The sequence below is a fragment of the Neophocaena asiaeorientalis genome, unplaced genomic scaffold (assembly GCF_003031525.2).
Source record: "Neophocaena asiaeorientalis asiaeorientalis breed wild unplaced genomic scaffold, Neophocaena_asiaeorientalis_V1.1 scaffold629, whole genome shotgun sequence".
NCBI classification, from domain to species: Eukaryota; Metazoa; Chordata; class Mammalia; order Artiodactyla; family Phocoenidae; genus Neophocaena; species Neophocaena asiaeorientalis.
Window position 1 is genome coordinate 7,695,696 of NW_020175468.1, and position 27,721 is coordinate 7,723,416.

Sequence of the window (27,721 nt, forward strand, 5' to 3'; positions counted from 1 at the left end):
TAGATGGTGGAGTCAGGATTCGAACCTGTGCCTGCGACGTTCACCACCCCCACTCCCACCCCGACCCTGTAGGTGGACGGCAGGCTGGTGGCGCTGCCCTTCCAGCTGGACTCGCGCCTGCGCGCACACCTGAGCGGCGCCGACGTGGTGGTGACCACTGCCAGGGCGATCTCACTGGCTTTCGACGGAGACAACAACGTGCGCCTGCGCGTGCCGGCGGCGTACGCGGGCACCCTTTGTGGCCTGTGCGGGAACTACAACCAGAACCCCAACGACGACCTGAATGCGGTGGGCGGGAACCCAGACGGCTGGCAAGTGGGCGGCGCCGAGGGCTGCGGGGAGTGCGTGCCCGGGCCGTGCCCGCAGCCCTGCACGCAGGAGCAGCAGGAGCCCTTCGGCGGTCCGGACGCCTGCGGCGTGATCTCTGCCCCCGACGGCCCGCTGGCTCCTTGCCACAGCCACGTGCCGCCCACGCAGTACTTCCAGGCCTGCTTGCTGGACGCCTGCCAGGCTCAGGGCCATCCGAGAGGCCTCTGCCCTGCCGTGGCCACCTATGTGGTAGCCTGCCAGGCTGCTGGAGCCCAGCTTGGCGAGTGGAGGCGGCCGGACTTCTGCCGTGAGTACTGATCCATGCATGGGCCGCATAGCAGGGGTCTCCCCTCCTCCCCCCTTCCCAGGGCTCTAAGACAAGAGCCTTCTCCTCGGTGGGCTTAGGCACCACCCTGCCTCCCCTGAGCCCAGATATCTCCTGTGAAAGAAACACCTTGGCGTTCACACACTGAAATATACCAGGTCACGTTCTGCAGTGGTAGAGACTCAGATACACGTGGTTGGAAACCCTGCATCCAGTACCCTCTCAGGATTCATGCGCTTAGATAGACTGGGGTGGCTGACCCTGTCCAAGCTACACAGCTAGATAACACTTGGTCAGGTAGACTCTCTCAGCTACCCCTGGTTAGAGAGACCTAGAGAGTCACACCTGGTCAGATGCCCCTAGACGGTTTTAAACAGGGAAATACACAGGGTCGGATAGAACTGGTCCCGTAACCTCAGACAGAGACTCCTCTGGTCAGAGACACTTGATCACATTTACACTGAGACACACTTAGGCAGATATACCCACGTAGAATCAGGACCCTGACATAGCCCCAGGCAGATACATACAGATTCATGGTCAGATAGTCCTGGGCAGTTCCCCTCAGACAGATCTCCTGGTCAGATTTATCCTGTCAGCTTCACCCAATCCACATACATGTGGTCAGAGTCACACACTGACAGACCCTGTCGTCGAGACCGTGAGAGGCTCCAGGTCAGACACTGACAGTCAAGCATACTCGTGTGGATTCATACCCCAAGGTACATCCGGCCAGATTCACACCCTGAGATACAGCTGGTTCCTGCATATCTTGGTCAGATATATGGGGTTGGATTCACCCAGTCAGATCGACTTGATCTTTAGAAACACTTGATCCGGTTGACACACTACCTGGGCAGAGAGACCCCAGATCCCCACACTGAATCCCCCCGTTAGATGTAGTGGATCAGACACCCCACTCAGATCCCCAGACAGATTCACTCACTGCAGATTCACTCTGCAGAACATACAGATTCACCTGGGCAGGTTCTCCCGCTCTGTGCCTCCCCTGTGTTCCTCCCTCGTGCCTGCCTGGCTCATTCCCCTCTTGTCCCCACAGCCCTCCAGTGCCCGGCCCACAGTCACTACAAGCTCTGTGGTGACTCCTGCCCTGTGAGCTGCCCTAGCCTCTCAGCGCCCGAGGGCTGTGAATCCACCTGCCGGGAGGGCTGTTTCTGCGACGCTGGCTTTGTGCTTAGTGGAGACACCTGCGTGCCTGTGGGCCAGTGCGGCTGCCTCCACGAGGGCCGCTACTACCCGCTGGGCAAGGACTTCTACCCGGGTCCTGAGTGTGAGCGGCGCTGCAAGTGTGGGCCGGGCGGCCAGGTCAGCTGCCAGGAGGGCGCGGCCTGCGGGCCCTACGAGGAGTGCCGGTTACAGGATGGCGTCCAGGCCTGTCGCCCTACAGGCTGTGGCCGCTGCCTGGCCAGCGGGGGCGTCCACTACATTACCCTCGATGGCCGTGCCTATGACCTGCATGGCTCCTGCTCCTATATCTTGGCCCAGGTCTGCCACCCACAGCCTGGGGACGAGGACTTTACCATTGTGCTTGAGAAGAACGCGGCTGGAGATCCCCAGCGTCTGGTGGTTACTGTGGCTGGCCAGGTTGTGGGCCTGGCTCGAGGGCCACAGGTAAGTGGACGTGGCCTTGCCCTGGGGGTCTGAGGGCAACCTGGCCCCACCTTGGAGGCTCTGAGGGGGACGGGGCCCACCCTGGGGGTTTTGAGTGAGATATGTCCCTGCCCCACGGGGAACTGAACAAGACACAGCCCTGCCCTGGGGTCTCTGAAGGGGACACGACCCTACCCTGGGAAGTCTGGAGGGGGACATGGCCCCACCCCAGTGTGACTGAGAGAGAGACAGCTGCATCCTGGGAGTCTGAGGGAACTGCCTTACCTGTGCTTCTATGAGTCCCTGACGCATCTGACCCTCCATCCAGGTCACTGTGGACGGTGAGGCTGTAGCCCTGCCTGTGGCTGTGGGCCACGTGCGGGTGACCGCCGAGGGCCGGAACATGATCCTGCAGACCACCAAGAACCTGCGTCTTCTCTTTGACGGCGATGCCTACATCCTCATATCCATCCCTAGCCCCTTCCGTGACCGGCTTTGTGGCCTCTGTGGGAACTTCAACGGCAACTGGAATGATGACTTTGTCCTGCCCAGTGGCGCCATGGCCCCCAGTGTGGATGCCTTTGGAGCCGCATGGCGGGCACCTGGCTCCTCCCAGGGCTGTGGCGAGGGCTGTGGGCCCCAGGGCTGCCCCCGGTGCTCAGCAGAGGAGACGGCGCCGTATGAGAGCCTTGAGGCCTGTGGGCGGCTCCAGGATGCCAAGGGCCCCTTCTCGGCCTGCCATGCAGCTCTGAGCCCCTCTGAGTACTTCCGCCAGTGCGTGTATGACCTCTGTACCCAGAAGGGCAACAGTGCCGCCCTCTGCCGCAGCCTGTCAGCCTACACAGCGGCCTGCCAGGCAGCTGGCGTGGCCGTGAAGCCCTGGAGGACAGACAGCTTCTGCCGTGAGTGTCCATGGGCCCCTGGGAGGACTTCAGCCCAGGCTCGGGGGCACCCTCTGGCCTGCTCCCTGTCCTGTGTGCATCTCAGGAGTCCCCAGCTCCTCCCACAGCACACCCTGCTGGCTTCCCTCCTGCCTGGCTGACCGGCCCTTCTCGGACTCCTTTCAGGGGCCTGCTCTCCTGAGACCTCAGATACAGTTCTTCTCAAGGCCCATCCTGAACCTTTTCTGTGGTGACCTTGGAGGGTGGGTCGGGCAGGTCAGAAGCTCACACAATAAAGCCTGAGTCTGTGGCTCACCCAGTTCCTCCAGGATGGGACCATAGCCCCTCAGATCCTTTAAGACAAGGCTGCAGCTCCCTCAGACGCCCAGCCCAAGACTGTACCTCTTAGATACCCCCAGTTAGGGCTTATCTGTTTCCTTCAAACCCCCAGGACAGGGCCATGTCTCCTTGGACTCTTCTGGACAAGGCAGTGGCCACTCATGCCCCCAGGGCAGGGCTGTGTCTCCTTCATTCTCCTCAGGGTAGGACCTACATCCAGGCCCATACCTACCCTTATAGCCTTAGATTTGTCCTCGGTGCTGGCAGTAGACACTGCCTGTCTCCATGTCTGACCTCTCTCCTGACTGCCAGCCTCATGGGTCCAGTGACCTCCTGGACACTTTGCACTTGGTGTCCTCAGGGTCTCTCACACACCTCCCGTGTTCCTGTACGACATCAGCATTTCACCCCAAACCTGATCCTCCTATTCCTGATCCTGGTCCTCATCGCGGGGCAGCCACACCATCCACCAGTTGCTTAGCCAGAGCCCAGGCCCTCACTCTGGTTGCTTCCCCTGGGTCCTCACAGCCCCCATCCTGGCCCTGACCCCTCTGCCTGTGCTTGCCGCATCCCGGCCCTGACCTTCTGTCTGTATTTCCCCAATGCAGCCCTGATCACACTGGGCCATCGCTATCTGTCCCACTGACAGATAGGGCAGGGCCTGGAGCTGTCTTCATTGCCGTGTCCCCAGCACCGGCAGCCCAGAGCTGGGTGTGCAGTAGGCCCCATTCATTATTCAGTGGCCGTGTGCAGGCATGACCCGACCCTGCCTTCTCTCTCCGCAGCGCTCCAGTGCCCTGCCCACAGCCACTACTCCATCTGCACGCGCTCCTGCCAGGGCTCCTGTGCGGCTCTCTCTGGCCTCACGGGCTGCACCACCCGCTGCTTTGAGGGCTGCGAGTGTGACGACCGCTTCCTGCTGTCCCAGGGTGTCTGCATCCCTGTCCAAGACTGCGGCTGCACCCATGACGGCCGATACTTGCCAGTAAGCAGGAGCTTGAGATGGGCAGGGAGGGTGGAGGGGCTTGAGGGGGACTCAGAGTTTCTGTGCTGACCCCCTCGAGGATGGGAACAGAGAGGCTGCCACCACTTCCCTGCTGTGTGGCTCAATGTTAGTAACGTCCCTGTGTTAGTTTCCTGTGGCTGCTGTGACGAATGACCGCAACTCGGTGCCTTAAAACAAGAGAAATTTATTCTCGCACAGTTCTGGAGACCAGAAGACAGAAATCAGGATAACTGGGGCAAGATGTCGGCAGGGCGGCACTCCCTCCAGAGGCTGTAGGGGAAAAGCTGTTCCTTGCCTCTCCCAGCGTTTGGTGGCTGCAGGCATTCCTTGGCTTATGGCCACGTCACTCCAATTTCTGCTTCCATGTCGCATTTCCCCTCCTCTTCTGTATGTGTCATAAAATTTCCCTCTGGCTCCTCCTTATAAGGATACACTTGATTGTATTTAAGGCCCACCCAGGATAATTTCAGCATCTCAAAAATTTTTAATCACAACTGCAAACACCCTTTTTCCATATAAGGTAACATTTACTGGGTCTAGGACCTGATGTCTTTGGGGTGGCCATTATCGGGCCTACTACAGTCTCCTTCCTGAGCCTCATTTTCTCCATCTGTAAAATGGGGTTAGTCATCATCCTTGCACCATAGTTGTCTGAGGAATTGGGGGTGATTGTGCTTGAAAGGCACCCACTGAGCACTGGGCCTCACCCTCCATGTTCATCACACTCAGTAAAAATAATAGTAATTTATAGCAGAGCACAGCTACAGTCATTTAATAATGGGAAGCGAAAGTTAATAGTTGATTTACTTTTTTTTGTTGTTGTTGTTTTTTGTTTTTTGTTTTTTTTTTTTTGTGGTACGTGGGCCTCTCACTGTTGTGGCCTCTCCCGTTGCGGAGCACAGGCTCCGGACGCGCAGGCTCAGCAGCCATGGCTCCCGGGCCCAGCCGCTCCGCGGCATGTGGGATCTTCCCGGACCGGGGCACGAACCCATGTCCCCTGCATCGGCAGGCGGACTCTCAACCACTGTGCCATCAGGGAAGCCCCTGATTTACTTTTGTGATTGATATTTTTTGAGCCCTTACTATGCACCAAGTTTGTTATAGACGTCATTTGATAGTCACAGCGATTCTACAAGTCACGTACTATTGTTATTTTCCCCATTTTATGGATGACAGAGAGAAGTCAGCCCAAGGCTACCCGTTAGCAAGTGGGGAGTCTGGGATGCACACCCCAGCAGCCTGGGCTCACCTTCTGAACTACTAGGCTGTCCTGCTTCTTCAAAAGCACATTTATCAAATAAAGGAAAGATGGATTACCACATCCCTTCCCTGTTCCTCCCAGTTTTATTAACAGCAGAAAGGTAGGCTAGAGTGTCTAGAAGTGCAGGACTTCTGCAGAAGAAGATGCCAAACTACTCCTACTCCTTCCTTCAGGCCTCACCGCCTACAGGAAGCCCTCTCTGATCCCCTAGGTGGGGTTAGGCTCCTCCTCTGGACCCCCACAGACCCCTGTGCTTCCCCATGCCAGCCTTGACCACGCTGCCCGTGCTAGAAGGTTTCTTGGATTTGTGGGTCTGATATTCAGGGGAGAGGTCTGGGCTGGAGACATAAATGTGGGAGTCATCAGTATAGAGATGGTAATTTTTTTTAATTAAATGTATTCATTTTGTTTAAAGTTCTCAAACTTTTATTTTTAAATAATTCAAATTTAAGAAAAATTGCAAGAATAGTACAAAGAACTCCTGCCTACCCTTTACTCAGGTACTTCGAATGTTGACCTTTTTTGCCACTTTATCATCCCCTCTCTCTCTCTCTCTCTCTCTCTCTCTCTGTCCATATATATATATGTTTGTATGCATACACACATACTGCTTTTTCTGCACCATTTGAGAGTATGATGCAGACATAGTACCCCTTTACCCCTAAATACTTTTGCAAGGATTTCTTAAGAATAAAAAAACTCATTTGATCTGACCACAGTACAATTCAAAGTCAGAAAATTAATACTGACTTGATACTGTTATCTAACGTAAAGGTTTTATTTGAATTTCACCTGTTGTCTCAATAATGGTCTCTATAACAATTACCCACACCCGACCCACACCCTGGGCCAGGGTGCAGCTGAGGATCAGACACTGCTTTTAGTCTTCATGAGATTTGGTGAGATCACCAGGTAGTAAATGGTAGATAGAGAAAGAATAGATCTGAGGACTAAGCCCTGGGCAGGATAGTGTTCAGGATTTGGGAGATGAGGAGGAACTTGAAAATGCAGTGAAGAAAGAACAGCCGGTCAGACAGGAGAAAACCAGGAGAAAGTCCATTTCCTGGAATTGGGTTTCCAGAGCCCTCTGTTCTAGGCTGGGGGTGCCAGGTCTCTGGAATATCTCCAGTGCCCACTCCTACCTATATCAGTTAGCTTTTGCTGGGTTGCAAACCACCCCCAAAACATAGTGGCTTAAAACAACGGTTTGTTTAGTTCACAATTCTGCAGCTCTGCAGTTTGGGCTGGGATCAGCAGGGCAGTTCTTCTGCCACCCCTGGGCTCACTCCTACATCTGTGGTCCCCCAGTGGGTCAGCTGAGGGCTGGCTGTCTCTCTTCCACGGGGTCTCTCATACTCAGGCAGGCTAGCCTGTGGTGTCTGGGAAGGGTTCCGAGAAAGAGAGAAGAAATCTGTAAGGTCTCTTGAGGTCCAGGCTTGAACCTGGCACAGCGTTGCTTCTGCTGCATTGTAATAACCAAGGCAGAGTCTGAAGCCCAGCCCAGATTCGTGAGGAAGGGGAAACTCCATTTCTTAATGGGAGCTACTGCAAAGTCACTCTGCATGGGTCCAGAGGGTTGACGGGTTGTGTCTGTTTTTTCAGTCCACCGCACCACTGTAACCTGGCCCCTTTCTTGCACAGGCGAACTCCTCCCTGCTGACCTCAGACTGCAGCGAGCGCTGTTCCTGCTCCTCGAGCACCGGCCAGACGTGCCAAGCGGCCAGCTGTCCGCCAGGCCGCGTATGCGAGGTCCAGGCTGGGGTCCGGGACTGCTGGGTCTCCCGTGGCCTCTGTTCCCTCTCTGTGGATGCCAACCTCACCACCTTCGATGGGGCCCGCAGTGCCGTCAGCTCCCCCGGCGTCTACGAGCTCTCTTTCCGCTGCCCAGGACTACAAGAGACCGTCCCGTGGTACCGTGTGGTCGCTGGTGTCTGGCCCTGCAATGGCAAAGCTGCAGTTCCGGGCTACGTTCACATCTTCTTCCAGGATGGACTGGTGACTGTGACCCGAAACAAGGGCGTGTGGGTAAGCCTGGACACAGGGGGCATGTCTCCCCTGGGCTTTGTTCTTCCTGTTGCAGTGTCCCTACATTCCTGGCAGCCCATCTGCCTTGCTGTCTGTTTTCTTTACAGATCTCTGCAGTTTGTTTCTCTGGATTTCTATTTGTGTCAGTACTTCAAACTTAGTCCCTCTATTCTGGCTGAGCTCTTGAAGAGCAAAAGCACATTCAAGTAACTTACTAGTTTTGATTTTAGTGTTAACCAAGACTCTGTTGGTTGCAAGTGACAGAAAACCAAATTCAGAGTGCCTTGAGTAAAAATGAATTGATTGGCCCACATAGCTAGAAAATCCAGGGACAGAGCCTCAGGAGTGGCTGGATCCAGGTGCCTGGCAGTGTCATCGGAATTTGTACCTCTGTGTTTTAGACTTGCTGTCCCCCAAATCAGCTTCATTCTCTGTGACTCCCCACAACATACTCATGAGACAGGGACTATTATTATCCCCATTTTACACAGAGGGGAAACAAGGGCCCCAGAAGGTGACATCATTTACCCAAGTCACTCAGAGAGTACCCGGGAGATCCAGGCTTTGAACCCACCAGCACCCAGGCTCTGAACCACTTCGATGGGAATGGAGTGTGGTGGTGACTGTGTGGATATAAGGGACCAAGATGGATTCCAGGTGCAGTGCTCAGTGGGAGCACCCTTTGGACTCTATCAATCCCAGGCCACTCGACCCTTCCCTCAGCCGTCTTTCAGCTTGCTCTTAGGGCCCCCTCAGGCCTGTCATTGTTTGCCTCATGAGTCCATTCCAGCCCCAGTGGGTTCTCCCTTCTGCCCCTTGACTTCTGTTGACTTACCACTGCCTGGCATTTACCAAAACCCACAGTTCTCACCACCCCAATTCCAAATTTCTAGAGAGAGAATCTGGCCGAACTGAGGGCTGATGCTGACTCAGAGTCTAATCATCCGTGGCCCAAGTAATAGAGCCTAAGACCCAAACACGGATGTCAGGCTGCCCTAAAGTTCCCATGTCTCTGTTTCCATGACCTGTTCATTGACTGCAGAGACATCCACTGGTGTCCTCTGGGTCTAGTGGGGCGATAAAGCCAATGCTCCACACACTCCTCCCCCAACGAATGGTCTGTCTACATCCCTCCACCAAGGCATCGAGATGGTCCAAGACTCAGCCCTGCTGAAAGCAGGGAAGCTTGAGTTCTCTTGTTAGTGTAATCTGGACCAGTCCCTCTTTTTCTCTGGCCTCTGCTTGATCCATAATTCAGGTGAACAGACCCCTGCTCTTGACCTTCCCTTGCTCCTCTATCAAGAAACGATTCTCTACACAGCAGATGTTCTAGAAATGTGAAGCAGATCAGGGCATTCTGCTGCTTAAAACTCTACAGTGACTTCCCAGAACAACATTCCAAACTCAAGCCACCTCCCTTCCATGGCCTTGTGTGATCGGACTGCTGCCAGCCTCACCAACCTCATTTCCTACAGCTCCTTCCCTCATTGGCTGTGCTGATAATAGGCCAAGCTGGCCTTTATCCTATCCATACAGCAGAGCAAGCTTGTTCCCACCTCGGGGCCTTTGCATTCGCTGTTCCCACTGCTGCAATGCAGATTTTCTAAGAGTTCGCTCCTTCTCATCCTTCAGACCTCAGTTCTGGCATTGCTTCTACCGAGAGGCCTTTCCCAACTACCTGTGGAAGCTCTGACTCCATCCCAGCCTCAGTGCTGTTACTCTGTTTTATTTCCTTCAAGTGCTTATCACTATCTGAGGTTATCCATTATTTCTTTGTGTTTGTTGCCTTTCTCCATTACTAGAATACAATCCTCAGATGGGCAGGGATCCTGTTCATCTTGATCATCACTTTGTCACCAGTACCCAGATCAGGGCCTGGCACCAAGAGGGTACCCAGGAAAAGTTTGGTTTTGTGAATACATTCATCCCTGTTCCCTCCACACCAGGCCATGTGCTGGGTAACACAGATAACTCAGACCCAGTTCTTATATCGTCGAAGCTTGCAGCCAGGTGAAACTTTCCATCCATCTCTCCAACTATCCTTCACTGCATCCATCCCTCCTTCTCTCCTCCTTCTACCTCTCTTTCCTTTTTCCCTCTCTTCCTCACCCCTCCCCTCCCTCCATTCCTTCCTTCCATCCATCCATTTATTCACCCACCCATCCATCCATCTTTTCAGACCTATCTACCTGTCTTTCCAGTCTATCTACCCAACTCTCCAATCATCTGGCAGAGGAAGAGTCACATAAAAAAGCATTTAGAAAAAAAGAACTTTTCTTTGAAACAAGGCTTGCTAGGGAATCTAACTTCAGAAGGGTTAACTCATCGAAGAAAACAGACAACAGGACTTCCCTGGTGGTGCAGTCGTTGAGAATCCGCCTGCCGATGCAGGGGACACGGGTTCAAGCCCTGGTCTGGGAAGATCCCACAGGCCGCAGAGTGACTAAGCCCGTGTGCCACAACTACTGAGCCTGCGCTCTAGAGCCCGCAAGCCACACCTACTGAGCTCGTACGCCACAACTACTGAAGCCCATGCACCTAGAGCCTGTGCTCCACAACAAGAGAAGCCACCGCGATGAGAAGCCCACGCGCCACAACGAAGAGTAGCCCCCACTCGCCCCAACGAAGAGTAGCCCCCACTCGCCCCAACTAGAGAAAGCCCGTGTGCAGCAATGAAGACCCAATGCAGCCATAAGTAAATAAATAGATAGATAGATAGATAGATAAATTTATTTTTTTAAAAAGAACCAACAGACACAGTTATTTAAAGGGAAAAACTCACAAGGTTACCAAGGTTACTGAGTCCACAGCCAGTGATGGAGAAATATAGTCGTTTTCTCACATGATCATTATACTTGCTAGGTCATTACTTGTCTTCAGACATCAGCATTGAAAAAATAAGGGATGAAGCTGCCTTGTTAGGGAACCAGTAACTTACAGGAAATGCTCAAGTGTTCTTTTCTTTTGTAAACTAGAATCAGACAGGATGATGCTGGGATTTGACTGATTGTTTGTTTATCTATCTGGTACAAGTGCTTCCCCCCAACCCCGGCCGCCCTTGGAATGTTGTGTGCACGCCCGCTTATGCATTGATCCCTCTGTTCATCCATCCGCTCTCTGTCCTTCTATCCATCCATCCACATCTCCAGCTACCTTAGGTCTCCATCTCTGCATTTGGTGCACTCATCCAGGTCTCCATCTCTCCATTTGGTGCAATCATCCAGGTCTCCATCTCTTTCAGAAGCCGCATCTCTGCTTCCACTCCTTGAACTTGTTGTCTTCCTTGGGCTCTCCATCCTAGTAATACCCCAGCTCTCCTGTGGTTCCAGCTCACCTCTGTGTTTCACCCACCCTTCCCCAACCACCAGGTGAATGGTCTCCAAGTGGATCTACCAGCTGAGGTGTTAACATCTGTGTCCGTGAGTCGGAATCCTGATGGCTCCGTGCTAGTCCAGCAGAAGGCAGGGGTTCGGGTGCAGCTTGGCACCGATGGGCAGCTAGCTGTGGTGGTCGGCAATGACCATGCTGGGATGCTGTGTGGGGCCTGTGGAAACTTTGACATGGACCAGACCAATGATGGGCATGACTCCCAGAAGGAGACAACACTGGAGAACTGGAGAGCACAAGACTTCTCCCCATGGTGAGGAATGTAGCTTGGAAGCCAGGCTACTTGGAGCAGGGGCACCTGGGTCCTCATGGGAAAGGGGCAGTCGGGATGGGCGCTCAGTCTACAAAAAGTGCTAAGTGTCTGTCTCTTGCAGTCAGGACTGATCGGTCATCCACCGGGAATGAGGACTTCAGGACCTAAGCCCCCTGGAGGTTGCAATAATTGTCACTGTATGTCCCTCATCCACTCTACCCCTTTGCTGAGCCACTGAGGCCAGCTGGGAAAGCGTTGAATAAATGTCTTAAGCTAAGCTGCACACCAGTGTACCTGTCTCATGTCTTCTCATCCCTGACGTTCCTTCCTGCACAGCAGGTGTCAGATGCCTGGGGAATCTGGCACGTGATGAATATTTGTTGGCAGGTGAGGGGATGGTTGGATGGAGATAGATGGGTAGATTGGGAATAAGATGGGTGGGGAAATGGGAAAATGGAGAAATGGAGGATTAGAAAAATGGATGGATGAGAAGATGAGTAATTGGAGGGAAGAAGTAGAAAATGAAAAGAAAGATCAATAGATTCTGACTTTATCATTTATAACCCTGGCACGTTAATGTCTCTGTCATTCGGTTTCCTCATACGTTTTAGTCCACTCAGGTTGCTGTAACAAAATACCATAAAATGGGTGGCTTATAAACAACAGAAGTTTAAATTTCTCACAGTTCTGGAGGCTGGGAAGTCCGAGATCAAGGCATCAGCAGATTCGGTGTCTGGTAAGAGCCTGCTTTCTGGTTCATAGGTGGCTATCTCATGCGCCCTTGGTGGAAGGACAAGGGTATTCTCTGGGCCTCTTTTATAAAGGCACTAATCTCATTCACGAAGGCTCCACCCTTACGTCCTATCACTTCCCAAAGTCCCCACCTCCAAATATTATCACATTGGAGATAGGTTCCGACACAAGAATTTTGAGGGGACACAAACATTCAGCCAAAAGCATCATATTTAAAGTAGAGCTAAGGATGGGACTTCCCTGGTGGTCCAGTGGTTAAGACTCTGCACTCCCAAAGCAGTGGGCCTGGGTTCGATCCCTGGTCAGGGAACTAGATCCCGCATGCCACAACTAAGAGCGTGCATGCTGCAATTAAAGATCCTGCATGCCACAACTAAAGATGCTGCATGCTGCAACTAAAGATCCTGCATGCCACAACTAAGACCCGGTGCAGCCAAATAAATAAATAAACGTTTAAAAAAATAATAAAGTAGAGCTAAGGATAGTACCTACCTCTCAGAGTTGGAGCAAGGATTTAATGTGTTCATCCAAACTACAAGTCAAAAATTGAAGTCTCTCTTCCCTTTGAAACCTGTCTTGTGCCCTGCCTGCAGTCGTCTTCCCTACCTCAGTGAATAGCATTTTACCAATCCTCAGTCTAGCAGCCAGAAAATGGGGAATTGTTCTTGCTTCTTCCCTCCCCTTTGCCATCTATTCAGTTCATCAACAAATCTTTCTGGATGGTATCAAAACACACCTGAAATCTGTCTTTCTTATTGTGCCCACTGTCACCACCATCCTCACTCATGTCAACAGTAGCGTACCATCTGCTCTTCCCTGCCTGTAATTCATCCTCACAGCCACTAGATGACTCTTCTTTACATATAAATAGGACCACTGGCTATAAATTTATCTTGTCATAAAATCAAATTCATTCACCTTGTCCTACAAGGCCCCTGTTAACCTCTTCTGACTCATCTATCACTGTCCTTCCTGCTAACTACGATCTGGGAACCTGACCTTTCAGGGTATTGAACATGCCAAAATTTTTCACTTCATTCCTTTGCGACAAGCTGTCATCACATGACTAGATGCTTCTCATCCTTCAAATGTCCACTTACATGTTGCTACCTTAGAGAGGGCTTCCACAACCACCTCACTTAAAGTGAATTCCTCTGTTCCTTTCTGTCCTTAACCTGTGGGGTCTGATGCAACTCTGGGTAGTTAGTGTCCGAACTGAATTAAAGTATAGGTCAGCAGGTGGAGTCTGCAGAGAACTGGAGAATTGCTTGGTGTGGAGATACGTTTGGTGTCAGAAGTGAAGTGTATGAGCACAAAAACAGTTTTCTTTTACGGCATAGGAGGTAACAGGTGCCGTGGCCTGGTAGATACGGGGATAGGAGGATACTGCAGTTCTCTTATGATTGCTTGTATGTTCTCATTCAAGTGGGAAGCGAGGTCATCAGCTAAGAGTAAGAAAGAAAGAGTAAGTTTTGAGGTCTGATGAGAAGAGAGGGCGTAAAATAATCCTTCAAGAAAATGAGCCCAACTGCTTAGGGAAACAGTGTGTCAATTTCTTAAAAAGGTAAACATACTCTGATCACGTGACTCAGCCATTTGACTCCTGGGACTCTTCTCAAGAAAAATGAAAGCATTTGTCCACACCAGTACTTGTAAGTGAATGGTTATAGCAGCATTAATAACCTGAACACTGGAGACCTCTCGAATGCTCGACAGGTGAACAGACAAACGAAATGTGGTATAGCCATACGATGGATCCTCAGCAATGAGAAGGAACCAACTACTGATACATGGAACCATCTGGAACATGATGCTAAGTGACAAAAGCCAGACGCAGAAGGCTACATATTGTCTGGTTTTATTTGTATGAAATGGAATGATGGATCTGTTCTGAAACTGGATTGCGGTGATGGGCGCACAACTTATACATTTACTAAAATGTGCGGACCGATATACACTTAAAATAGGTGGATTTTATGGTATGTAAATGATGCCTTAATCAGGCATTTTAAAATGAGCACATTTTCCATACTATTAAGAAAAAAAGGAAACGAGAGAATGAATTAATTAGGGACATGTGATAGGATGGCTGGGCCGCATTAGGGCCCACTTGGGTTTGTGGTCGTGAATCCAAAGTGAGACCCACTCTGGCAGTGGGTGTGGGTTTTTCTCCATCCATATTCAGCTTCCAGTGAGCAGGTGCAGAGGAGGTGGAGAGTGGACTCAATTGGGTGCAAAAGATAAAGTTAGAAGTTTGAGGGTGGGAGCAAAGGAGAGAACACTGGATGAGGAATCGGGCTGGGTGGTGAGAGTACTGTGGTCACAAGGGGGTGAGAGGCAGGGAAAAGGAGGTCAGCTCATGGGGGTGAAGGATCCTTGGAGCAATAGGTTTAGAGGGAGTGAGCTGGAAAGACAGGAGGTGATGGGAAGACAGTGAGATGCATGGAACTGAGACTCTGCAGGGGCTGTGGTTTTGTGGTTGCCACTGTACGGGGGTGGGCCTTTCTCCCCCACTGGCCTGGGATCTCAGGGCTGCCACAGTCATCATTGTGTCCCCAGCACAAAGTCTAAGTGTGGGAAGGAAGTGTTGGGTGGAGGATGAGATCGCTAGAGAAGAGGAAGACAGGGCATCTCGAGAGGCCAGAACGGTCAAAGGTTCATCTACCTGAATTTGGAAATCACCAAGAATTATGAGGGGAGCAGCTTGTGTGGCAGTGAGCCTGGAGCTAAAAAGATGCAATGAGGTGCAGTGACTTGGGAGTTGATAAAGCGGGTTACAAGAATGGGAGCAGGTGCTGCGTATAAACTTCAAAGTTAGGGGCTTAGAGAAGAGGCAGAGAATGGTTTAGAAGCAGCAACGAGGAGCACGGAGGAGCTTACGCTATCTAGAGGCCCAGGGGGCATGAAGGCTGAGGAAGAGAAAACAGCCTCTGCTCAGAAGGGCTGCATGGAAAGACATGTCTTCATGGGAGAGCTAGGTTGTGGTCAGAGCAGCAAGGTAAAAGGAAGGTTCAGAGGACATGGGGGACATCCGATAAAGCCCTCAGTGCTTCCTCCATCCCAGCCCTGACCATTCTGCCTGTACTTCCCCCATTCTGGCCCTGACCCCTCTGGGCTGCCACTGTCTGAGGACCAGGGGACTGGAAGCTCCAGGAAGCCTGGACTCTTTCAGTCACCATTGTGCCCCCAGCACAAAACCAGAAGGCACCCCCTAATTACTCACTGGTAGTGGCCATTTCAGGTTGCAAGTTGGCAGGTGAAATACCTCAGACCCAGGAGACAGTGCCAGGATTCCAGAATACAGTCTGCACTGTACACTGAAGATTTTCATCCTTTAGAGAAAAAAACGTTTTTAATTGGAAGGCAAACAGTAAAATCCACCAGTAGGAGGTAACATCACCCTGAATTGGAGCCATCTGAATTATTACATAGCTCCTGGAAATCCAGCATAGACTCAGCAGATTTTCCATCTTAATATGTAAACAGGGCTTCCCTGGTGGCGCAGTGGTTGAGAGTCCGCCTGCCGAGGCAGAGGACACGGGTTCGTGCCCTGGTCCGGGAGGATCCCACATGCCGCGGAGCGGCTGGACCCGTGAGCCATGGCCGCTGAGCCTGCGCGTCCGGAGTCTGTGCTCCGCAACGGGAGAGGCCACAACAGTGAGAGGCCCGCGTACCACACACACACACACACACACACACACACACACACACACACAAAATATATATGTAAACAAATTTTCAGGAATGTTTCTGAGACCCTTCACAGAGAACTCAAGATAGCATAGGTTCATTCGTTCCTTCAACAAACATTTACTGAGCACCCACTCCGTGCCAGGCCCTGTTCTGGGTACAAAGTGATACAACAATGAACAGAACAGACCAGTGGATTCTCCTGGAGGTTGTTAGTAACTTCTCTCAGTAGCACTTGTTTTGCTTTGTGGAATGAATATGAGGATGAATATTCAAATTATAAAATTACCAAAAAATTCTCAGTATTTACACAGAATCTTCTCCCTCCTCCCTCCTTCCTCTGCCTGCATCCTGATCTGGTCCATCCTGTCTCCTACCTGATCCACTGCAGCAGGCCCCTCCTTGGTCTTCTTGCTCCCACCCTGCTCCCTCACTCTGTTTCCCACATGCAGCCAGAGTGACCCAAGTCAGATCATATCCCTTCTCTGTTCAGGACCCTCCATCTCATTCAGGGTAAAAGTCAAAGTTTTCACCCCAAGGTCCCACATAATTTGCCTTGTTAACCTCCCTGCCCTCATCTCCTCCCACTCTTCCCTCCTCACTCTGTCTCGACCACATTCCTCAGTGTTTCTGCAACCCTCCTTACTTTTACTGGCTCAGGGCCTTTTCACCTAAAATCCTAGCTGCCTGGAACTTTCTTCCTCCAGATAGGAGCATGCCTCACTCCTTACCGGATGGGGCTTCCCTGGTGGCATGGTGGTTGAGAATCTGCCTGCCAATGCAGGGGACTCGGGTTCAAGCCCTGGTCCGGGAAGATCCCACATGCCGCAGAGCAACTAAGCCCGTGTGCCACAACTCCTGAGCCCATGAGCCACAACTACTGAGCCCACGTGCCACAACTCCTGAAGCCCGCGCGCCTAGAGCCCGTGCTTCGCAGCAAGAGAGGCCACCGCAACGAGTAGACCCCGCTCACCGCAACTAGAGAAAGCCTGCGCACACAGGATCCAATGCAGCCAAAAATTAATTAATTAATTATTAAGAAAAGTCACTGGATGCATTCCTTGACCACCTCGTAAGCAGTTTCACACACACACACACACACCCCACACCCCCGTCCCAGCACCAGTCCCCATCCCCCTTCCTGCTTGTTATTTTCTCCAAAGCACTTATTGCCGTCTATCATTCAGTGTGCTTTTAATAACTTGTCTGGTGTCTGTTTCCCCCACTGGAAGATGAGCTCCAGGATTTGTGTGTCTTGTTCCCTACTGTATTCCCAGTGCCTAGAACAGTGCCTGGTACATTCAGGCGCACAACAAATGGTTTTCCAATGTATGCATGGGAATCCAGAGTCGGCCCTTGTTCTTGGGGATGGAAATGGATCAGGGAAGGCTTTTGAGTGTAGAGGGAATCTTAGGGAGCTAACTAGGAATAGAGAAGAGAAGTAGAGGGCATAGCCCGTGCGAAAGTTTGGGGATAAGCCCTGATTACTGGGGTGATCGCACCAGTAAAAGGGAAGTGGGGAGCCTATTTAGAGTAGCGAACGCTGCACAGGTCAAGGCAGCTCCAAGGACGGTCGAGGGGGCTGTGCCCTGAGAGGCTCAGAAATCTCCGCCCACAGCGCGCACACCAGGCTCTGGGCGGGGCTGAGGCTCCGAGGGGCGGGGCTGCGTGGTTGCATCACGCAGTGTACGTCGCCGCGCGCGTGCGCTCCTTTCCACGTGCGAAAGCCCCGGACGCGTGGACTCGGGGAAGCCGCAGAGTACTGAGCCGTGGAGCTCCACGCTCGCTATGAAGCCAGGTGGAGGCCGGGGTTGGGGTCGGAGCTCAGGACTGGGATCCGGCGGGGATCGGGGTGCCGGGCCGGAACGGAGGGGCGGGGTCCTGGCCTGGGGACAAGGATTCTGAGCCCTGGATCCGGTCTCTTGTGGGGAAGGGGTCTTGTTCCGGTCTCTTGTGGGGATGGGAGGGCTTGGTTCCGCCCTGTGATCGAACCTCAGCCTGGGGTTCGGGTTCCTGGTCTAGAGGTTTGTGATTGACTTCTCAGAGGTCACGGTCGTTAGTAGAGAGTCTTGGGCGTAGAATTGGGGGTGTCCTGAACTGGGATTCGTTTCATTGAGGCAGTCATTAGGGGTCTTGGATATTGGGCCGCGGGCGGTAGTCGAGGGTACTGAACCAGAATCTAGATCCAGTCATCTGGGGTCTTGGATCTCTGGGCGTGGGATTTGGGGATTTGTCCTGATTGGGAGGCGGAGAGCCCCCGGTCTTGGGTGCGGGGGCTGGGTCTTCTAGGACCCCATATGCTCCCCAGTCGCTGCCGCAACAGCAGTACCCTTGGCTTCAAACCTAGCTTCTCAGAGAGGGCCGGCATAGATGAGTATTCCCGGCTTGCCCTCCCTGGCCCACTTTCCCGCTCTCTACTCTCCGGAGGGGGGCGGGTCCCTGAGAATGGAGTGGAGCTCCTGGGCCTAGTGATTCTCAACTCGCGGTGAGAGGTGAGGTGAAACTTCACACGCCCAGTATAGGATTATCGTGGGGTGGGCAAGTGAGGTAATCACAGGGCGTGAGTGGTTTTATTCATTCCGATTTTACTCGCGATTTTGATGAACCCTGCACACCTCCCTCCTAGTGGAATGATGAGAGTCCTGGCTTTGACAGCAGAAGGGCCTCAGTTCAAAGTTTCAATCCTAACTATGCTTAACTTACTGTATGACCTTGGGCAAGTGGCTTTACCTCTCTGAGCCTCAGTTATCTCATCAATAAAATGGCACCCAGTTCTAATTTAGTGAGAGCATGTTAAGAAAAAATAGCACATGGTGGTAATCATTTTGCAATATATGTGTATCAGATCAACAGGTTGTACACTTTAAACTTACACAATGTTACAGTTTGCAGTTACGTCTCATATAGCACGGTGCTTGACATGTAATAGTATTTTCTCTAATTGTTATCTTTATCTTTCTTCTCAAGGGGAGCAAAATTAGGGTCCTTCTCCCTGGTGTCTCAGCTCTTCCTAAATCAGGTCGAGCCCCTCTCCCCTCCCCGCAACTTGCTCCCCTGGAGTTGGGGAAATCTTCTGCCATGACTGAAAGGGTCTGTTTCCTAGTACAGGTTTCCTTGTTTCCTTCCTTCCCCCCACACTTCAGCCTGTGGAGAGATGGGGTCATCTGGCGGGGGCAGAATTTGTGGGTCCATGCCCCCTCTCAAGTTCCCTTTCTCTTCAGTGTTTACGGATCTACTGGTGGAATAGGAAGTGCCAGGCAGTGTGGCTCCCACTGAGACCCGGGCAAGCCTGCAGGCATCCTGTGCTCTGATTGTGCCAGGAATGGAGGATACGCCTTCCCAACCCTTCCCTCACTGTGTTAGGATAAGAAGTTGTAGAAGTTGTCCGGAGTCAGCTCTTTAGCGAGGATTTTAGTCTGGTTGAGAGAGGAAGCCTTTGGGAGATTTTGAGCGGGGACCTGATGTCAGTCAGACTTGACTGAGACCTTTAAAAGGATCCTTCTTGCTTCTGTGTGCAAAAGACTTTAGGGGAACAAGAGTGAAAGTAGACACATCAGTGGGAAGTTTGTTGCTGTCATCTACTAGGAGATGATGTGGCTTGGACCAGGGTGGTAGCAATGGACTTGGCTGACAGATTGTCAGGGAATATATTTTGAAGATAGAGCCAACAGCTTGTATGTGGGTGTGAGAGAGAGGGGTCAAGGACAATGAAGGGTTTTGGCGTGTGTAACTGGAGGGGTAGAGTTTCCAGTTTTGAGATGGGGAAGGCTGTGGCAGGAGAGCAGTTTTACACTGTGGTCGGGGAGGGGGTCTGTGGACCCTCCAGCCAAAACTTATAGATAAAGGTATGTGAATGTGCGTTTTTCTGAAGAGTGGGTACTTTCAGTACATTTTTCTAAGAACCCCAGGACCTGAAATGGATTAAGATATGTTTTGAGTATCATGCCCACTGTACCCCATGCCGTGCCCACACTTTCTGGGTCTCTGTTCTATCAGGCCTGTGTTGAGGGTCTCTTAGGCCTAGTGGTTTCTCCCCTAAGTAGGAAGGAGGAGGGACTCATTCTCCTGAGTTTGAATAATATATTCAAACTGTGTGCGAGGTAGCATATTAAGTGCTCTGTGTGTATTGTCATTTAATCTTTACAACTCTGCGAGGTGGACACGGTGTTATTTCCATATCTCCTTCTTACAGGTGAACTTTTCAGGATACCCACAGACCTTCCCTACTCTCTAGGGTCATGAATGGCATGGCCGTCTCCCTGTAGTCAATGCCTGAGCTGCTTGAGGGAGGGACTGGGGCTCTGGTCACCATCTGATCACCTGCTTCCTGAATGAACAGAGAGGGTGTTTTCTTCATGCGACAGAACCCAAGGGTTTAAGAGTTCTCAGCCCATTTACTATCTGTTGAGCCCATACTTTGTGCCAGGTGTTGTGCAGGATGCAGTGATGACCCACACAAACATCTCTGTCCATTTGGAGCTTGATTCTAGTGGGAGAGGCAGGCAGTAATAATCCTTAAGATGCCATGTATGATAACTGATAGGAAGAAAAAGCAAGCAGAGTAAAGGTCAGGTGGCCAGAGAAGGCCCTTCTGAGGAAGGAACATTTGGTCAGAGACCTGAGTGCAGTGGGGTGGGTGAGTCAAGCAATGTCCTCTGGACCCAGGCAGTGGGAACAGGAGATGCTCAAGGTTTAGAAGCTGGAAAGCGAGTTTGTTCTTGGTGAGGAAGAGCACGGGACCCAACATAGAGAAAGGTCAGAAAAGTCAGCAAAAGCCAAGCCCAATGGTGGTGATTGTTTGGGCTGCACGTTAGAGTCACCTGGGAACTTTAAAAAGCCCCCTGGGGCTTCCCTGGTGGCGCAGTGGCTGAGAGTCCGCCTGCCGATGTAGGGGACGCGGGTTCGTGCCCCGGTCCGGGAAGATCCCACATGCCGCGGAGCGGCTGGGCCCGTGAGCCATGGCCGCTGAGCCTGCGCGTCCGGAGCCTGTGCTCCGCAACGGGAGAGGCCACAACAGTGAGAGGCCCGCGTACCGCAAAAAAAAAGCCCCATGCCCAGGCCTCCACCCCAGACAATTTACTTGAGAATCTAAGCAACAGCCCTGGGCAAGGATGAGACCCACCGATTTCTAGCTTTGGAAGCCGGAGAAAGGAATTTTGATTTCAGTTAGAATGTGATGGAAAACCTTTGAAGGGATGTGGGCAGGGGAATGATGAGAGCTGATTTGCTGTTTTGCAAAGGTCAGTCACCAGCTGCTGTGTGGGCAGTAGACTGCAGAGGGAGCGGGAGACCAGAGGTCAACAACTCTTGGTGTAGGAGTTTGAAAACCGTTCATTTTTAACAACTAAATTAGGACTAGCTATTCAGAGTTCTACGTTTTCATCTCTAACACCATTAAAACGAATGAAGCCTTCATATGGTGGGAATACAATGCACCTTTGCAAAAACTTTAGCAAAGTTCATTATTGAATAGTTTACATCAAGTGACATCATTTTAAACCATCACTAATTTTCACACGAACGATTGTTTGATAATGCAGTTTTCTGAAAGTACTGCAGAGCTTTTGAAGCCATCACAGAAGAGTCAAATACTGAATCTGTTAGCACCAGGAGAGTTCTGTCTGCTTCAGACACTGTTTTGTGCTCAGTGAACAATGTTTGCTCTCTCCTGAAGTGATGAAAATAAAGTCTCTGACTGTTTTCTTTTCCCTTCAACTTCCCATCTTGTTGACAAGCCCTAAACTGCTATAATCAGTCGCCCATCCATAAAGGACAGTTGTGGGTTTTGCTCGTTTTTCCCCCCTGAGTTGGGAGAGACGTGTGCGTGCTTGGAAGCAGGGGGATCAGTTAGCAGGAAAGATGTGATGTCGAATGCCTCCCCTCTGTTTTGGGGTTGGCGCTTTTCTGCCACACACGAGGGCAGGAGTGGGAGGGCATGAAGAAGTTTCCAGGGCCCGGGGGACCCTACTGCCACAGTGCATGTACACACACAGTGCACAGCCTTCTTCAGACTAATTAATATTGATAATAGAACAAGATCCTGTGCATTTACTAACCAACCGAGAAAAGCAGAATATTGACAGTAAATCTACCTCTGTCTATGTTTTCCTCCCCTATCCTAACCCCATAACTTCTCTTTCCCAAAGCCTAATATCGTGAGTTTCACATTTATCATTCTCTTGCCTCTTTTTGGGGGCGGGTGGGGCGTGGATTACCACATATATCCACACCGCATAGCACCTCTTAGTTGTTGCTGGCCTTTATAAAGAGGATATTGTGTTAGATGTGGTTTTCTAGGGCTTGCTTTTTCCCTTACCATGATTCTGAGATTTATGTCTCTGTTGCGTGGATCTGTTGATCCTTTTCGTTGTTGGTCGGGAATCGTCCCTCTTTCATTTGTCCATTCTGCTCATGGACGCTCAGGTTAGTCCATTGTTCTGCTGCTGTGGACACACGTGGGCACCTCTCCTGGCGCCCACATGCACACGTTTCTCTCCCGAGTGGAGTTCCTCGGCGTAGGAGTAACTTCTCAAGCTCCATGGCCCCGTTGATGGTTCTTGTTTCTGTTTCCACCACAGGTTTCAGCCCCCGTGGGGGCGGCTTCAGTGGCCGAGGTGGCTTTGGTGACCGTGGCGGTCGCGGCGGAGGCCGTGGAGGCTTTGGCGGAGGCCGTGGAGGCTTTGGCGAGGGCCGAGGCCGAGGCGGAGGCTTTAGGGGCCGTGGGCGAGGAGGGGGAGGAAGAGGTGATGGAGGGGGCTTTCCCTGGGCTTGGGGAGTGGGGAGGGAAGCATGGTGGGGTCTCCCTCTCACTGCATCTCTGCCTTGTAGGTGGCGGGTTCCAGTCTGGTGGCAGCCGGGGTCGTGGTCGGGGAGGAAAAAAAGGAAACCAGTCGGGGAAGAATGTGATGGTCGAGCCTCATCGGCATGAGGGTGAGTGAGGAAGGCAGGGAAGCCCCTGGGGTTAGGGGTGGGGTGTGGCCCACCGGGGTGTTCACCCCTGCTCTGATCCCCTCACCCAGGTGTATTCATTTGTCGAGGAAAGGAAGATGCACTGGTCACCAAGAATCTGGTCCCTGGAGAATCGGTTTATGGAGAGAAGAGAGTCTCGATTTCGGTGAGACCTGGGCGCCTGGCTAAGCCACCAGAGCCCCAAGCTGACGGTGTAACCGGCTGCCTGGTCTCCCTGTTCCCACCGTCTGTCCTCCACGTGACAGCCAGGGGATCATCTTAATCCATAAGTCAGATCATGCACCCCCTCCTCAGATACCTTCTGTGATGTCCCGCTGGCTTCAGCTTAAAGTCCCGAGTCCTCGGTGTGGCCTGGAAGGCCCTGCACCTTCTAGCCCCGCCTCCCCACTGTCTCCACCCACTGTCCCCCTAACCTAGTGTCTTCCAGCCACAACGACAGCCTTGCTGTTCCCTCTGCCTGGAACACTCTGCTCCCAGCCCTGTGCATGGCTGGTTCCTTTTCATCACCAGCAGCTCTGGGCAGGTGTCACCTTGTCTCTCTCACAAGGCCCCCTTGCACCACCCTGTCTATCAAAAGCTGCCCTCACCGCCTTCCTGCTGGCTTTCCTGCTGCCTGGAATGTGCGTCCCCAGATAATTTGAGCGGCCCCTCAGCCTCAGGTCTGCTTCAGGTGTCTCCTCCGTGGCTCTTCCCTGGCCACCCTTTCTCATTTTCACCTGCCCTCACCCTGCTCCCCATGCTTCAGATCTTCCTTCCTGGCTTGATCTTTTCTCCTTAGCCCCGTCACTAGCTATTATGCCATGTGTGTTAGTCAGTTCAGCGTATCCTCGCTCCTTGAGGGCGAGGCCTTTGTCCCCTTCACTGTGTTTCTCCAGTTCCTAAGCATAGGGGCACGGTCAGTGTTTATAGAATGAATGCATAGGTCTTGCCTTGCTGTTACCTGGGATGATCTTGTTTGTTTATTGTCCCTGTCGCTGCCCCTGAGTCAGGAACCTCCATGAGAGGGCAGGCCCTGCCTCTGCCATGGCCACAGATGTGTACCCACGTTCGTTTCTTGTACGATGACTGGGCGCCCCGTCCCTTTTGAGGGCCCAGGAGTTAAGAGCAGTGCGGTCTTACAGAAGAGCCTGGCACTGACTTCTGTCCCCATCTCTCCCGGCCCAGGAGGGAGATGACAAAATCGAGTACCGCGCCTGGAACCCCTTCCGTTCCAAGCTGGCGGCAGCAATCCTGGGCGGCGTGGACCAGATCCACATCAAGCCAGGGGCCAAGGTGCTCTACCTTGGGGCTGCCTCGGGCACCACCGTCTCTCACGTCTCTGATATCGTAGGCCCGGTGAGTAGACAGATGGGGGCAGGAAGGGGTGGGAGGGAGGGAAAGGCCACCTCCTCTGCCAGCCTGGAGGTCAGAGGCCCTGGCCACTTCTCTGCACCGTGTGGCTTGGAGCCAGGCCCTTCCTGGTCACAGTGCCTGTGAGTGAAAGGAGCGGCTTGAACCACATCATCCCCAAAGCCTCATTCAGCCTCACTCCCGAGTTCTCGGCCTGGAGGGAAGGGGCGTGGGTATCGGGGTGACCAGTGATAGAGGGGCCCAGAGCTGAGAGTACGTTTGATTTGATTGCCCTCTTTAAAAATTGATACCCCCCAAATCTGGTCTTCTGGTTTCTCTTGAAAGAACAGAAGACGTCAGTTTCTGGGCCTGTGTTTCTGTGTGGCTGGACAGGCTCCCTGTTGAGAGGGCACCCATGCATCGCACTTCATGACACCTCACTCAGCTACAAGACTGTAGGCTGTGTAATTTAGTGGTTAAAAACCCCAGGCTCTGGTGCGGGCTCTTAACAGTGAAGTGGCTTTTAGCAAGTTACTGTCCCTCTCTGAGCCTCAGTTTACCCGTCTGGAAAATAGGGTCATTGTGAAGATAAATGAGTTAAATCCTGTAGAGTGCCAAGAGCAGTGCCTGGCCCATCGCAGATATTCGTAGCTGTTACGATGTCATCTCTGTGCCCTAGCTTCCTCATTTTAAGCCTGAATTGGGGGCCTGGGCTCTCAGATCAGGCAAAGCAGGATTGAATAACCCTTGGACCTCAGTTTATTCATCTAAAATGATAACAAGTCATTAAATGGTAGGGTTTGGATTTGGGGATTTGAAGAGATGCATGCAGTATATGGGCCAAAGTAGGCACTCCATACATGAGAACTAGTATCGTTGTTTTTGTTTGACTTTGATTTATTTTAGGACGGTCTGGTCTATGCAGTTGAATTCTCCCACCGTTCTGGCCGTGACCTCATTAACTTGGCCAAGAAGAGGACCAACATTATTCCCGTCATTGAAGATGCTCGGCACCCGCACAAATACCGCATGCTCATCGGTGAGGGGTCTGGGGTTGGCTCGGGTGGGGTGGGACAGGCCTCTCCAGGTTTCCTGGAAGAGGCCTCCAGAGCCCTGATTTGGATGGAATTGGAGTGGATGAACAGGCCTCTTGAGTCTGCAGAAATGAAAAGGGTCGGGGGAGCCAGGTGAGGTTGTGGAGGTGGCAGTCCTGCTTCAGGGCCTGGGATGTCTGGAGGGCCAACCTCCTTTCCTCCAATCTCCTGCCCCTCCCCCTAATCTCCCCCACCCCAGTACTTCCTGCCTCCCTGCAAAGTGTGGTACCTTTTATACTACCCCTGACTTATGCATAAAAGCCTGCTTTGACGGTCCTCATCAGCACCGTCTGGGGAGATCATAACCCAGAAAGCACAAACAGAGTACGGCCTGGCCCATTGTGAATGTAAATAACTTTGTTTTAAAAACAAATTCAGAAGCATAGTGTAAAAATGGAGTGCATTATAAACCACCCCCAGAGGTAACCAGTATGAACAATTTGATGTCTGCTTTTCCTGATTTTAAAAAAGTCAGTTTTCATTGCACCATCTTTTCATTCTTTTAAGTTTTTTATTTTATTTTATTTTATTTTTAATTACTCTGCCTTAAAAGTACTACTTTGCATTCCCCCTGGTTTTTCTTTTCGTGAGTTTTCTCCCCTGTGCATTCATACCTTACCCTCTGTCCTGCAGCTTGTTTTCATTTGACAATCCTGCAGATGCTCTTGCCTGTAAGTGCTCACCTTCACTTGTCTTTTTGATGACGTGTCTGTCTCCCCCGCCCAGACCCGGGAGCGTCTCGAGGGCAGGGTCCAGGTCTGACTCGTCTCTCTGTCCCCCACGCCCGGCCCAGGGCTGGCCACAGAGTAGGTGGCAACATGGTTTACAAGAGGAATGAATGAATGGTGTGACTGTGGGTTTTGGACCCATCTTGGGGGCACTGTGGAGGGAGGGGGATCAACAGGAGGAAGTGAGACTGGAGGCCGGGAAGACTCTGCCAGGAACCTGCTGGTGTTGGGGCGCAGGCCCCATGGGAGGAGCTGGGAAATCCAGTGGATCCAGCTTTTAACCGCTACTTGTTTCTCCCTAGCAATGGTGGATGTGATTTTTGCTGACGTGGCCCAGCCAGACCAGACGCGGATCGTAGCCCTGAATGCCCACACCTTCCTGCGTAATGGAGGACACTTTGTGATTTCCATTAAGGTGCGGGGCTTAGAGGAGTCCTAAGATGGGGTGGCAGTATCTTCTCTATCTGTAACTGCCAAGCAGCCAGTCAAAACAAGGAGGCCTCCATCCCCCAATCCAGTCAGTCTATTCCCAGCTCCCTATAAGCCACCCAATCAAATAGCACATAATGAAAAATGTCTACAAAAGTAAAAAGCTTAGAATTTAAAGAGGCCATAGACTGTAGCGATTAAGTGCATGATCGCTGAGTCTGAATATCTTGAGTTTGAATTGCATCTTGCTGTGTGTCTTTGAGCAAGTTACCTAACCTATATGCCTGTTTCTTCACTTGCAAAATAGCAATGTTAGTCCTATCTCTTTTAATGTTGATGTAAGGACTAAATGTCTCAATATGTATGGAGTGTTGAGAACAGAACCTGGTGTGAAATAAATACCAGATAAATGCTGGATGCGTTTTAAAAAATGTTTCATTTTGAAGTACAGAGGCCTCTCCATTGTCTTCAACCAGATTCACCATTGTTTTCTGCAGCCTTTGCTGCATTTGTTTTAGCATTCTCAGCTGCATTATTGCTATTGTTAAAGAAGAGGAAGTAGAAAAAAGAAAAACCCGGAGTGTAAGATTTAAACACTGGCTTTTAGAAAAATAGGGCTCTGTTGAAGGCTTCCTGTTCCAATCCAAACCAAATTGAAAATTTATCTAACGAAGTCTTTCCCTACATTTCCAAAGCCTAGTCTCCAATGAAAACAAATTCTATTGGTTTAAAGAAGCACAAAAAAAGGGAAAGCAGCCTAAAGCCTTGCTGTGGACTTCAAATCCTCTTTCTTCTGCAGGCCAACTGCATTGACTCCACAGCCTCTGCAGAGGCCGTATTTGCCTCTGAAGTGAAAAAGATGCAGCAGGAAAACATGAAGCCCCAGGAGCAGTTGACGCTAGAGCCATACGAAAGAGACCACGCTGTGGTCGTGGGTGTGTACAGGTGAGCAGGGGGTCCAGTCAATACTTGTTAGGAGTGCCCCACAGTGGTGATGAGCCCTGAGTCCCCTCATCTCTTTCCTCTCACAGGCCACCCCCCAAGGTGAAGAACTGAAGCCCAGCGCCATCAGGATCGCGAGAGACTGTGTTGCTACTGTTAACACGTGTGTTTTTCTATTAAAAGACTCATCAGTCTCTCCCTTTGCCCCTGATTGCTTGGCGACCTCGATCAACAGGGCGCATGCGCCCTCGGTCAACTTGCGTGGTGGTGGGGGCGGGCGTTTTCATCCGGTCATATAGCGCATGCTCCTACCTTAGCTGCCTCCTGCGCAGCCGTAACGTGGATTTCGGCGCTTGGGCGGGGTTGGTTGCTTTCTGCGTGTAGATCCCG

General features: G+C 51.7%; 2 protein-coding genes across 3 annotated transcripts in view; both read left to right on the forward strand.

Annotated features, from left to right (window-relative positions):
• Positions 1 to 11,680, forward strand: part of FCGBP (Fc gamma binding protein) — an 88,068-nt gene extending 76,388 nt beyond the window's left edge. Inside the window, exons 17-23 of the mRNA XM_024768651.1 lie at positions 84 to 616; positions 1,695 to 2,266; positions 2,574 to 3,147; positions 4,251 to 4,450; positions 7,374 to 7,757; positions 11,126 to 11,397; positions 11,519 to 11,680. Coding sequence (XP_024624419.1) covers positions 84 to 616; positions 1,695 to 2,266; positions 2,574 to 3,147; positions 4,251 to 4,450; positions 7,374 to 7,757; positions 11,126 to 11,397; positions 11,519 to 11,528 — 2,545 coding nt within the window. The 3' untranslated portion in view covers positions 11,529 to 11,680. The remainder of the gene's footprint in view (positions 1 to 83; positions 617 to 1,694; positions 2,267 to 2,573; positions 3,148 to 4,250; positions 4,451 to 7,373; positions 7,758 to 11,125; positions 11,398 to 11,518) is intronic.
• A 5,834-nt stretch (positions 11,681 to 17,514) lies between these two features.
• On the forward strand, positions 17,515 to 27,527 carry FBL (fibrillarin rRNA 2'-O-methyltransferase). 2 transcript variants are annotated; one of them, XM_024768848.1, is made up of 9 exons: positions 17,515 to 17,638; positions 22,419 to 22,583; positions 22,669 to 22,770; positions 22,860 to 22,954; positions 23,974 to 24,144; positions 25,045 to 25,177; positions 26,263 to 26,375; positions 27,189 to 27,334; positions 27,421 to 27,527. In XM_024768848.1, exons 1-9 carry the CDS (start codon positions 17,629 to 17,631, stop codon positions 27,443 to 27,445), a joined length of 960 nt encoding a protein of 319 aa, XP_024624616.1. In that variant the 5' UTR covers positions 17,515 to 17,628; the 3' UTR covers positions 27,446 to 27,527. The 2 variants fall into 2 exon arrangements, with proteins under 2 accessions (XP_024624616.1, XP_024624614.1); XM_024768846.1 differs by lacking the exon at positions 17,515 to 17,638 and having other exon boundaries at positions 22,364 to 22,583.
• Positions 27,528 to 27,721: the final 194 nt, after the last annotated feature.